This window comes from Seriola dumerili, unplaced genomic scaffold, assembly GCF_002260705.1.
Source record: "Seriola dumerili isolate Sdu_G_001 unplaced genomic scaffold, Sdu_1.0 BDQW01000312.1, whole genome shotgun sequence".
NCBI classification, from domain to species: Eukaryota; Metazoa; Chordata; class Actinopteri; order Carangiformes; family Carangidae; genus Seriola; species Seriola dumerili.
In genome coordinates, this window is record NW_019174567.1 from 150,611 (window position 1) to 163,615 (window position 13,005).

At 38.8% G+C, this 13,005-nt stretch overlaps 1 protein-coding gene across 1 annotated transcript; it reads left to right on the top strand.

Annotated features, from left to right (window-relative positions):
* The first annotated feature begins 5,305 nt into the window (after positions 1–5,305).
* Positions 5,306–11,643, top strand: LOC111231729 (transcription factor E2F6-like). The gene is made up of 9 exons (XM_022758946.1): positions 5,306–5,551; positions 6,344–6,637; positions 7,551–7,591; positions 7,811–7,863; positions 8,458–8,644; positions 9,324–9,479; positions 9,701–9,815; positions 9,996–10,131; positions 11,071–11,643. The coding sequence occupies exons 1-9, from the start codon at positions 5,435–5,437 to the stop codon at positions 11,100–11,102; spliced, it is 1,131 nt and encodes a 376-aa protein (XP_022614667.1). The 5' UTR covers positions 5,306–5,434; the 3' UTR covers positions 11,103–11,643.
* Positions 11,644–13,005: the final 1,362 nt, after the last annotated feature.

The window sequence follows — 13,005 nt, forward strand, 5'->3', positions numbered from 1 at the left end:
TTTCTTATAAATAAAACTAGCAAAGAGCTGATAGATCTTTTTACTAACTATAAATGTATTGCGTTTTGTATAAACCTTTTACTACAATCATGTTGTAGGAATCTGACGCGGGTGAAAGGACTTTGGTTCTGTCATGTTCGACTTTGCACAGGGACACCTTTGTTTCCATGTTTTGATGTTTTTATTGTCGGCAGGCGAGAGGATTTGTAGATATGATTTTTCTTTCTAAAGGCTGATGGCTCCGCTGGACTTACAGGGTCAAACGTCCCCATCCGTCATTGTATATTGTACTCATCCTGTAGAGAACGTCTCTCCAATCATGCATCTTATTGTCTGAGCCACAATGGGACATGATGCCGGACGACATGATGACCAAGCAGTGCTTTTTTTCTTTTCTTTTTTTCCTTTTTAATTATCTTTGATTTTTTATTGAAAAGATGAATGAAAACTAGAGCCAGCAGTCGTAACGCTATGTCTGTGCACTGATTTACCGACTGAGTATTTGATCAGAATCGGCCTTACGATGACTTTCAGTCTGAAATCACAGTACTGATGGATATGTTTTCTGAACACCGTCGATCATGCATGCACTTTATTGGAGTATGTCAAAGTATTATCACGTGGTAAATGAAGCAAAAACTGTACAGCGAGTTTGTGGAAACTGTGACTTCGACAAGACTTTGTGCTGGTGATTCCTGTTCGACAGCAACCTGGAGCAAATTTCACTGAGCTGATTTGTTGCTTAAAGGAAAACTCCCCCTCTGGCTCCAGGACTTTGTAAACCTCCAACTCACCAGTGTATTTTCTTCTAACATCAAAGCTCTTTTAAAAGATATACCAAAAACTATGGAGGAGCAGGGACGTCACAGGAAAAGTAATACAGCATTTCCTTAATTTCATATTTTGATAGGCATTAAAAATAAGAATTGTAAAAAAAAAAAATTATAAATGAATGATTAATCCATCATAAATACTGAAGATTTAAAAATTGATTTACAAAAACAGCATAAAATATTCAAATAAACCATTTATAAATACATTTGTTAATTCACGAATAAATAATAGAATTTGAAAAAGTATTTGAAAAGGCATTTTAAAAATGGGAATACATAAATGGTTTTCCTTTTCCTATTAGCTAATTGATTAGCTTAGTCATTTAGCTTCAGCAGCTGATAAAAACTGACCGCTAGCTCTCCAACCAATCAGACAGCTTGTTACATCCCATGGCCAATTGGGATTGTTTATCTTAAGTATTTATTGGTGGATTAATTTCCATCAGTTCATTTGTAAATTATTTTTTACAATTCCTATTTTTGATTAAGGGAATGCTTTATTACTTTTCCTGTGACATCCCTGCTCCTCCATTAAAAACAAAACGCTGAACCTCATGCTTGCAACATTTAGCAGAAGTGAAACCTTTCAGAGTTTCTTCTAAAGTATCAGAAACACTAACTTTCTGTCCATTTACAATATAAAAATGGAGAATTTATCTATTTCCCTTTATATAAATTTTTGTTCCAGAAGTGAGAGACAACTTTATATAAACCGTCAATAGAGTGGTGAAGTAAGTGGGAAGAAGAATTTCAGGGCTTCCAGAGTTCTGTTCAAGTCAAATTTTCCTTTCATTTTCTGCATAGACAGTGTTTGGTGACGGACAGCTGGAGCGCTTCACGTCTTTGATGGAGATTAAACCCTCCTGATTGAATTATCAGTACAAAAGATTAACACCGCTGTTAGAAAATACTTGGTCCTTCAATAGAAAGTCAAAGGTACAAGACTGTGGACATAATAAGAACTTAAGTACAGCTCCCAAGCTTCAATTCAGGAGGATGCACCCAATTACTGACCTTAAAATTCTTGTACTTGCAGTTCTATGAAGAGTGGAGGAAGATTACGTTTTTTTTTTGTTTTTTTTTAAACTGCAGTTTTAATGGATCGGCTTTCAGATTCTGGGTCTATTTTGGATCGATTAGGCAGTGCAACTATGGCAGTGCATCGTTGTATTTAGAGTCATCCATCGTTCCAAACAGGTACCTCACCAGGTGACCTGCAGTAGGGATCATGAACTTTCCAAATATACCAAATATATCAGCAAGATTTTTGGTAAATGTGTATAAAATGTCCAAGATACCTAAACAGCCTGATTTCACTCAATCTCAGCATCATGTTGCATCAGTGAAGTATTGGAACAAGCAGATCCAGTCAGTACGGTGGAAAAGATCAGACATTAACGGGGATAATCCAAGAACTCTCCAGTTATAACCTGAACCACATCAGAACCAGTTTATTAGTGATGCTGAGGAACTGACCTCTAAACCTTTCCACAGGAAGTGGAACCAGAACACCAAACAGCTAACAGGGGGAGTTTTTCTTTAAAGATGTTTCTTCTTTGGACTTTTACTGCGGAGCCTCATTCACATTTCTGTCCAAAGCTTTGTGTCTGCAGCTTCCTGCCAGTAAACTACAGCATTAGATAAAGTGAGCGCTTGTATTTTTCATTTAGTCGATTATCCTTACTGATAACAAAGGAAATGGGAGTTAAAGCACAATTCTGCCACTTAAAGACAGTCAATAGACTAGATATTGTAATATCAGATGTAAAAGCTAAACTGTAACTATTTACATAGAGAATTTCAACACTAACATGTAACATGCTAGAATGCAAAAGAAATCCATATGAATATTTGTGAAATCATCAGTTTATGAAAATGTTACAGTTTCTTTTCGGCAGTGCATTGATAAGGGGTTTTTATACGACATTCATTTTCTTTCTTTTTACCCCTTTTTCTCTGTTACTCGCAAACTTTCAGCAACAGTTTTCTTACCACAAGGCATGGGTTTTGTTGATATTTTTGCTGTATGTTTAAGGTCACGAGTTGCTACGTGATATTTTAATTTGACTTGTGAAGTTCGTACGGTTTTTATCATGCTGGTGTTGGCATCTCTTGCTCTGAATAAATCTTGTGTTGCAACACTGATTACGACCTTTTCTTGTTTTGAAAGCTTGTGATTAAGAATGTTAAGTATAAGTAGGGAACACATTTTATTTTAGGGGTCATATCAGTGTATTTGCATGTTCTAATAATACAGCATTTTTGTTTTCTTATTATATCTTATATTTGGTTTTGATTGTTAATAGAAGAAGACAATAAATGGTTGTCAGATTTGAACTAAAACAAGGTAAAAAAGTGAAAAAAGTAAAATCATATTATAGATACATGTATATATAAATATGTATATAATACAATTTGAAGAAAATCTTAATGTGTAGAATAATTGGTAAATATATATGTAAGTAAAAATCTACACTTCCCTCTTAAACGTAGTGGAGTATAAGTATAAAGACCAATTAAACACCTAAGTAAAAAGAGGTACAACAACAGTCATAAAACTATCTGCAAACCTTGTTCAAAGGTGGGGAATCTGTTGAGGCCATTTGTTTGTCACATTTTTAATCAAGGTGCCAAAGCTACAGCTTGAGTTCAACAATAAAGTGATGACAGTTTGGAGCCTGTAGATTTGTGGATGTGAAATTTACCAAGAATGATCAGCAGCTGAATTATGTAAGAAACATGAACCTGAACAATGTTATGGCCACAAAGTGTTACATTAAAAAATACTATATCATCATATAAGACACTGTGTATATGTTTGGGAAGAGAAGATCTTCATGTGTGGACACTGCAGGTGGAGGTGGTGCAGGGCCTCCATCATTGCTGCAAGAGGTTGTAGGTGTCCCCAAAGATCCAGACCTCTCCTGGATAGAAGAAAAACATAATGGAGAGAAATCATATCAATATCATATTGTAGAGTACAGAGAAAAAGACAACAGAAACAGCACTCTGATTAGATGATCACAGATATCTGAAAAGACATTATTCCCTCAGCTCAGTTGTAATAAACAGTCTGCTGAACCGTTTTACATGAAATAACAATAGAATAGAAACTAATACTCAGTTTGGCGTCATTGTGCAGGTGCACATGTCATGATGGTTCTCAGCTCTCAGTGATGTTCTTTATTCTGACAGAGACAGAATCATTCCAACAGATGTTTTGACTCCTGTCATCAATAATGAAATGAACTAGAGCTGAAAACTATCCGACTAACACTGAACCAAACTTAATATGAACAAACACGACACACACGTCCGCTGCTCTGCTCTTTAACAGCACGTCCAGACACGACAGTTCACTGTAATAACGGGATCGTTTAGTGACCGTGACTTACCGACATTGACAACCCGCTGTCTCTGTTAACACTAAGGTCGGTGACGTCACCTTCGCTTTGCAGAACTCATTGTAAAACACGTTATAACATGTTTTCCCTCGGTCTGTGGTTTTAATACAAGCGGTTACACCACACAGTTAGCTTACACACAGTAACTTCAGCTAATATTACAAGCTTTCTCCTCATATACGTGATATTTACCAAATGTGGACATGTATGCAACTAGCTACTAAGATTATTTTAACACTAAGCTATAAAGTTTACCTCGAATTATGAATGCTAACTGTGTTAGCAGCGACTTCGTAGCGCGTATCCAGGAGTTTGCTACATTTCATCCAGAATTACAAAGTTTGACTGTAGAAGTCACATAAATGTAAAACTAATAAGATTTACCCTGAAATTACAGAGAAGATCTTTAAATTGTTAGTATGGACATTAACCTTTATAATAACAAGCTATATTTTTAATTACAGATAATTACTGTCATTTTACATAGATTTGTATGTAATTTAAGATAGCAGAAAAAATATAGTATAAATAATACAGTAATTTGTCTTTACAGAAATGGGTAAATAATTTTACAGACTTTTGTACACAATTTTAAAAAAACTGAAAATTACTGTTAGAAAACTTTTACTGTGAAATTAGGATTTTTTTTACAGTGTACATCAGTCTGCACGTTAGATAAACTCTGTTTATCCAAAATTGTAAAAGCAATGAAAGATGTGATTTAACCCTTAAAAGATACTTGTTTAACCTTATTATTGATGAAGTATTTATAATGGATACAGTAAAGAGTGTTTCCAATCAGAATTGAGGACCAAAATAATTTTACTAACAGTGTTTAAAAGTAATATTTTTCTATTTCTTTTAGTTTTATGTCATCATGTATTCACAGGTGAAGATAAAAAGGCTATATTTAAAAAAAAAAATTAAAATTAAAAACGTTTTCCTTTGTAAGGAGTTGAAGTAAATCAGATTTAAGAACATCTTTAAATCGTAATGAAAACGGTAGAGGGCGCAGTTCCCTCCGATGTTGTACTTCCGGGTGAAAAACACACCTCTTCCGGTCTGGGAAGCAACCGCGGCACGCGACACAAACAAACCGGGAGGTTTGTTTTCTGAATCTTCACGGTTAGAAACGGGGCTCGGATGTGCCGTTAGCCGCTGGCCGGTCCTGTGTGGGCGGAGGAGCGGCGGTGAAGGATGGTAAAGTGCGTCGTCTCCGGGTGTCCGAACCGGAAGGTGGACGTTAACCGGGGAGTCCTCAACCGACCCCCGAAGAGGTTCTTCAGCTTCCCCAAAGACCCGGCTCGGGTGAAAGTAGGTGCCCGTTTAAAGGTCCCTTGCACTTCCTGTTACTGACATGTTTGTTAGCTCTTAGCCAAATACATCGGTGCTAACCGCCCAGTCGTTGTAAAAGTAGCCGTTTATTTGTCAAAAATCAAACATTAAATGTTAAAAGTCTTCACTTACACGAACATCTCAGTGACGATGCGGGCTGCAACTTGAGCTCCTGGTTTAGCCGATATTTTACCACATTTTTGAAAATGAAAAAGAGTTGAGTTTGTTATTGGCAGCTCCTGTTTTCTATATACCGTTAAATGTACAGACAACTTAGATAAACAAATAAATAAGTTTGATATTGAAGTAAACTTAAAAATGTGATGTCGATTCTCGGGCGAGTTGTGGAGTGACAAGGAGCGTGGGTTTCTAAGCGGGTTTATGGACGTTAACCCGTGATTGACATCGGAGATAATATTATCCTTAGAAAGTGCAAATCACGCTGAATCTAAAAATATCTGCATCACGCCTGTGTTCAGATTTGATAGAGCTATGAGTCCGATTTTGGCAGACACCTGTCCCTCTCAGCTCACACAGTATCTTCACTTCAGGTCCCCCCCCCCGCCTCCTTTTTAGTTTAAAAACCGGTGGGAAAACAATTGATGCAAATTTGAGGTATGGCTCAAAATTCAGGAGATGGTAGAAAAATAGTCTGTGACATCAGGTGTGATTTCACACCTGCTGTGTGGCTTGTCAGACCGACGAAGATCCATTAAAATTCAGTGTAAAAGAACTCAACAGATCATCAGTAACACCTGTGATTCCATCCAGGTGTGGCTGGCAGCGCTGAGGGAGACGAACAAGCAGGACCCGACAGAGCAGCATCTGATCTGTGAGGACCACTTCCTGCCTGAAGACATCTCGTCCAGTGGGGTCAGCACAGATGCCATTCCCCTCATGCCCCCGTGCCTAGACGGGCACCTGGGCACCATCAGCCTCTGGGGGGCCGAGTTGTCTGAGGAAGAGGATCAGTGGGCCGACCGCGGCGGTGATGGCGATGATGATGAAGGTGGAGACGATGAGCTCCTTGCTGTGAAGCCTCCTGCAGTGGATCCACTACAGCAGGTCAGATACAGATACGAGTCACTTCGTGTTGACAGTCTGCTGATACTGAGGTCATGACTGGGATTATTTTTGTCCACAGATTAAGAAACAGCAAAACTGAAGATGTGAATTCAGATTCAAATCACATTTCTTTGTCTTTCTCTGTCATGGTTTGGACTGATGAAAACCTCGGTTTGCTGTTTTTATAAATGGACAAAATTAATTCCACACAGTGTTACTATGTATGGAGTCATAGAGGTGCTAAAAAAGAATAAATCTATAAAAGAATAAGAAAATAAACATGGAAATAAAAGCAGAAATACATAAATGAATAAATAAGAAATAAAAAAATGGAAATATAAAGACAAATAAAAAATAAAAAGCACATTTCCCTTATTGTTTTTACTATTCCCCTATTACTTTAATGGCAACATACATATATACGTTTCTTTACATATCCACATTTTTTATTTACTTATTTATTCCTGTTTATATTTCTACATTTCCATGACTCCATAACATCGCACCAGGTCACACTGAGCTGACAAAGTGTTTCAGATAAAGGCTACAAGAAAACTTAACGTTGGTGGATTGTTGTGGCCATGTTTTCTGATTCAGCTGTAACACGGGATAAAGAAAGAGACCAAAGAGAGAATCTATAGAGATTATTCTGTGTTGCAAACAGTAAAATTAAAATAAAATGTCATTCGCTGTTGATTTATCAAAATATCCAAAACCAATAAACTTCAGCAACTCCAAAAGTTGATGTTCAAATGTTACAAAAAATATATTTTTTAGGCTGTAGACATGAGAGTCGATTGACAAACAATTAATCATCAGCTATTTTAATTGATGAATCAATCAAGCCAAAATGCCAAACTTCTTTTTTCTTCCAGAGCAGCTTTAACTTACAGTTTCCTCTTTCTGACTCCAGGACTCAGGGGCCCAGAAAACTCCAGGGTCTAAGACGACAAGGTAAAAAAAGATCTGTTTCTCGTTTCCTTCTCGAGTGTTGGCTTTAATCCCAGCACCCAGTCTTTATTGGTTCAATTACATTTCTCTTGGTTTTATTCATCTATTTTCCTGCAGTAATTCCCATTTGGGAGCAAGTCCTGTGGCGTGTAGTGTATTTACATGTTTGACAGGAAGAAGATATTGAAGTTAAAGTTTATTTTCTTGTGTCTTTCTTTACAGTAAGAGTCTGCATCAGAGGAAAAAGACGGTCCAGACCAGGAGGGCCAAACAGGGTGCGTGCTGCGTTCACTGTAACAACTTTTACCAGGGTCTGGCTCTGAAACCTCGACGGCAGGATTCTCAAACTGAGGCTGATACGACTGAGATAAAATTACAAACAGTGATGTTGGATTACATGAAGCAGCGTTTCCTGTAACTACTATACAGCTGTCATTATACAATATAAACACACTGACTGGCTGTTGTAGAAAAAATGCAAGCAACTGATGAATCATTGAAGAAATCTTTCAGTATAAAATCAAACATTTAATTTAATTTATTTAATAAAACTGCTGCTTTTTCTTGTTTTAACGATGTAGGAAATTGATTTTCTTGGATTTTGGACGTTTAACGTCATGTTGAGCATTTCTAACAGCTTTCTGATGTTATGTAGTGAAAGGATTAATCTAGGAAAACATCTGTGTGTAGAGACGATCTGTAATTTATCTGACTATAAATATAAGAAGAGTTCAACATGGTTGTAAAGTTGGAGTGTTTTGAAGTGTTTGGTTGTTTTGTTCCTGTTTATAAAAACGCACAGATAAAAACAACAAGACAGAGGCGTCCTGTCTTCCATCTGTAACTGAGTGTCTTTATGTCTTTATCAGACTGGTCCCTGGGGATCCTGACGCAGCACTTCCTGGAGCTGCTGCTGGCGGCGCCGGACGGCCTGCTGGACCTCCGGCAGGTGATGACCAAGCTGAATATCTGCAGGCAGCGAGTCTACGACATCACCAACATCCTGTGCGGCATCAACGTCATCAAGAAGCCGGGGCCCAGCAGGGTCAAGTGGATGTGAGTCAATAGAAGATGAAAGTCTTCTATTTGTTTTATTGTTCACTTGAATATTTTATGAATTTCTTTAGTTGGGTCTTAGTCCCTAATGTCTGACGTTAAAACCAGTTCAACTGCAAATGACGTTTTACCTCAGATTCTGACTCATGCTGAGGATTTGAAGCTGGTAGATATTTGTGAATAAAAAAATAATCAGATAAAAACACTTATTATTATTTACAACATTATTTGTTTTTAACATGAACACGTATATTATCCTGTACCATTAGTCGTCAATGATTCATAAAAACGACAATGATATAATAATAATATATATATATATATATATACACACACATAATATACAGGACCTGTAATAAGCTAAAATGATCAATATCTGCCACACCGATGTAACTGTCAGGCTCTTTCACATTCTTTGTTTTCCAAGTTCAACCACCAGTGATTCATTTTATTTCTCATCTTCCATTGGTTTCAGTTTATTTCTATGAAAGTCTGCTTACAATACAAAATACACTGTAACGTACACGGCTAAGAACCTCACCAGTGAACGGAGTTACATTACTGATGTCCTCAAGTTGAAAGTTAGAAAGTTAGTTTTCAAGGTAAAAAACTGAGCTAACTTTCTCCTTGTTGTCTGTGAGCGTTGAACCGTGACCCTGCTCTCTCTCCGTCGTCTCAGAGGAAGTTGTCCGATCAGCAGCTTCCTGTGGAAGAACCAGGAGAACCTGCGGAGGGAGGTGGAGAACATGAAGCTGGTGGAGGACACGCTGGACGCCCTGATCAGGAGCTGCGCCCTGCAGCTGTTGGAGCTGACCCAAGACGAGGAGAACTCTGAATATCCTTCCACAGCAGCATTAATCCATCCTGTGGCTGATCCTAGATCTGCTACTAGAACCTGATGCTCTGAAGCCCAGAGCTGGTTGGTGCACCTCAGTTGTGGGACAGTTGAAAAAAATAGTTCCAACAGCAGTGTGTTGTAAACCAGGAGTTGTTTTTTTAATTAGGGAGTGAATCAATCAGTTGTAAATGTGAAGTTTTCGTTAACGTCTCCTGTACGATGGCCTACGTGACCCACCAGGACGTCAGCCGCCTCGCAGCCTTCCAGGAGCAGACGGTGATCGTGGTCAAAGCTCCAGAGGAAACTAAGCTGGAGATTCTTGCACCCAAACAGGTACAGAACCAGAACCAGATCCAGAACCAGAGACCAGGACCAGGGTAGATCTGGTCTGTTATCCGAGTGGATGATCTGCAGTGACGCAGTAAAAGCAGGATCAGCTTACTGACTGTGTGTGTGTGTGTGTGTGTGTGTGTGTGTGTGTGCGTGTGTGTGCGTGTGTGTGCGCGTGCACAGGACAGCATCCGGGTCCATATGAAGGGGGGGGGGGGTCCCATTGCGGTGCTGACCTGTGAAGTTGCAACTGGGGAGAAGAGCGACTCTTTTGTAACTCTGGAGGAAAGCCGGATCAGGACGGCGGAGCTGCACACTGGTAACACACACACACTTACACACACACACACACACACACACACACACACATACACACACACACACACACACACACACACACACATACACACACACACACACACACACACACACACACATACACACACACACACACACACACACACACACACATACACACACACACACACACACACACACACACACATACACACACACACACACACACACACACACACACATACACACACACACACACACACACACACACACACATACACACACACACACACACACACACACACACACATAAACACACACACACACACACACACACACACACAGTGTTTGGATTTAAATAAAAATTTCTGAATTAATAGTTTTCAGTTTTCTCAGCAGTGTAATCTTTAGCTTCAGCCATGAGGGTGATTGATGTTTCTTGCAGAGATGCATTCTGGGAGACACAGCTTCCCACCAAAGTTTTTATTTATATATTTTCTAACCCTGTTCATCTTTTGTTCTGATAAATGAACCAGGACAGTTTCCTACTGAGACTCATGTTCATTTTCCATGGGAAAAATGAAGAGGACTTTTATTTGTATTTATAAAATGTGTTTAAATAGTGTGAAAATATCTTGATTAGCTGAAAATGTTTTTATTAAAACAAGAGAATTTTCATATTAACAACAAACTTGGCAGCAACACAACATTGTGTTTAACAGATTTAATATAAACACTGCTGAACAGGACGGAGGGAGTGAGACAGGAGTTAGAACTCGTTAGTGACACCTGGTGGACAAACTGAGGTCCTTACGAAACATTGTGTGTATCAAACACGTGTGGTGTTTCTGCTTTGACTTGTGTTCTGACACTGGCACCAACACATCAGTGAATCATATTGTTCCTGCTGATGGATGTGTTACTCTAGTTTTACTTGTGTTGTGTTGTTTTGTGGTTGCAGGGTCCTCGAGTCCACAGAGCGCCACCAACTGACCTCCAGCTGACCTCCAACTGACCTCCAGCTGACCTCCAGCTGACCTCCAGGAAGCCCAGCGTTCGGCCAAACCTGGAAGAGTTACAGAAACATTTTGTCTCCAGGTCTCAGAGGAGTTTCCCTGCTGGTGAAACAGAGACTTGAACTGACTGAGCTCATGTGTGAGTCTGGAAACAACATTGAGCTGAAACACATTTAATCTGATCAGGGACCAAACAAAGACGTTCCAACATGAACATGAGGAGCAGTTTTTAAGGAGCAGTTTTAAACGACACTCATGGTGTCTGCAGAGAAATCACATGTGGTATTGTTTGTATCATAATCATGTACTTTACATTTACTGTATTATATTTTACTTACTATGATTTATTGTTTATGTTTTGGATATAAAAATATTTTCATCTTGGTTTGAAATTTCAAACTCACCCTCCAGTTTGTACTTTTGCTTTAACTGAGTCCTGGCCTCTGACCTTTGACCTGCTGTCAGGCAGACACAAAGATAGGAGTGAAGAGGAAACAACTTCAGAAGAATAAAAGTCTCAGCTGAGTGTGTTTTTCAGAGAGGAACAAATTCACACAGTATTTAAATCTTATTACCTGATGTCAACTAACACGACTTTGAATCTATAAGTTTCAAACTAAATGTCGCTCCTCGCAGATTATGAAGACCTGAGTGACTGATTAATACTTTGGAACGCCAGAAACAAATTATATTATAACCAAAGAAATTGTTGAAGACTTCAGTAAGTTGGTCGATCCAATCGTCATTTAAAGGTTTTGGTTTTCATGACGTCAGATTATTAACATCCACAGACTAATCATGCAAGTTTTATAAACACTTGCATATTGACATATTTCATTTTATTTATTTAAGCCTTGAAGACATTTAAGCTGAAACACTTTAGATGTTCCTCTGTGGGTCCGATGAATTACTCAAGTTCAGCTTTGTCATTTCAACCTGTAAAAAACTTACGGAAAAAATAATTAATTCAGCCAGAAATTATAAGAAAAACTGACAAAATATCAACACAATACAATATATTTAAAGTGAATGGGTGAAATTAAAGGTCTCAGTTTGAACTGTGGGACTATTTTTTAATGACAGGTACTAAAACACCCAACATCCAATTCAACACCTTGCTCACTGTTCTGTTTAAGTAGTTGGCAACACGATAGAGTAGTAACATTGAAGGAGTGAAAGTTGATCAGTGGGAGTTTATTTCTGGTCTCAGGTGTTTCACAGTGCAGGATTAAAAAATGGTCTGATGCCTTTACAACAGCACCACCCAGTGGACAGACTGCGTCATGACGAACTGTGCAGAGCCACAGTTTCAAGGCAGCATTCAGAGCTTAATGCACAACACAGAACAGAGGGTGAACAGAGGAAATGATACCTGATTGTCTCTTGGTGTGTGTCAGTGCTCAGGTACTGGTTCCCATGGGTGACTCCACAACCTCCAAACTTTAAGCTGAACCCTGTTCCCAAATCCTCCCACAGTCTCTCCTCCATCAAACTGTCAGAACAGCAGCTCTGCGGCGGAAACACCTCGTTGATGAGAGAGGTCAAAGGGTCAGAGGAGAATGGACAGACTGGTTGGAGCTGAGAAAAAGGCTATGGTCACTCAGATAACCACTCTTTACTCTTTTAAGAGTGGTGAACAGAAAAGTTTCAGAGCTTACCACACGTATAACCTTGAGGTGGATGGACTACTACAGCAGAAGACCATGTCAGGTTCCACTTCCTTTCAGTGAGAACGAGAATCTGAGGCTGCAGTGCTGCTACTACCTTGTCATGGAAGTCATTTAGACACCCATGACTATCATAGTATAGTAAGGCATGAAAACATCATAGTATAACATGAATAACTCATGAATCATGAGTCATGAATAACTTAATAGTAT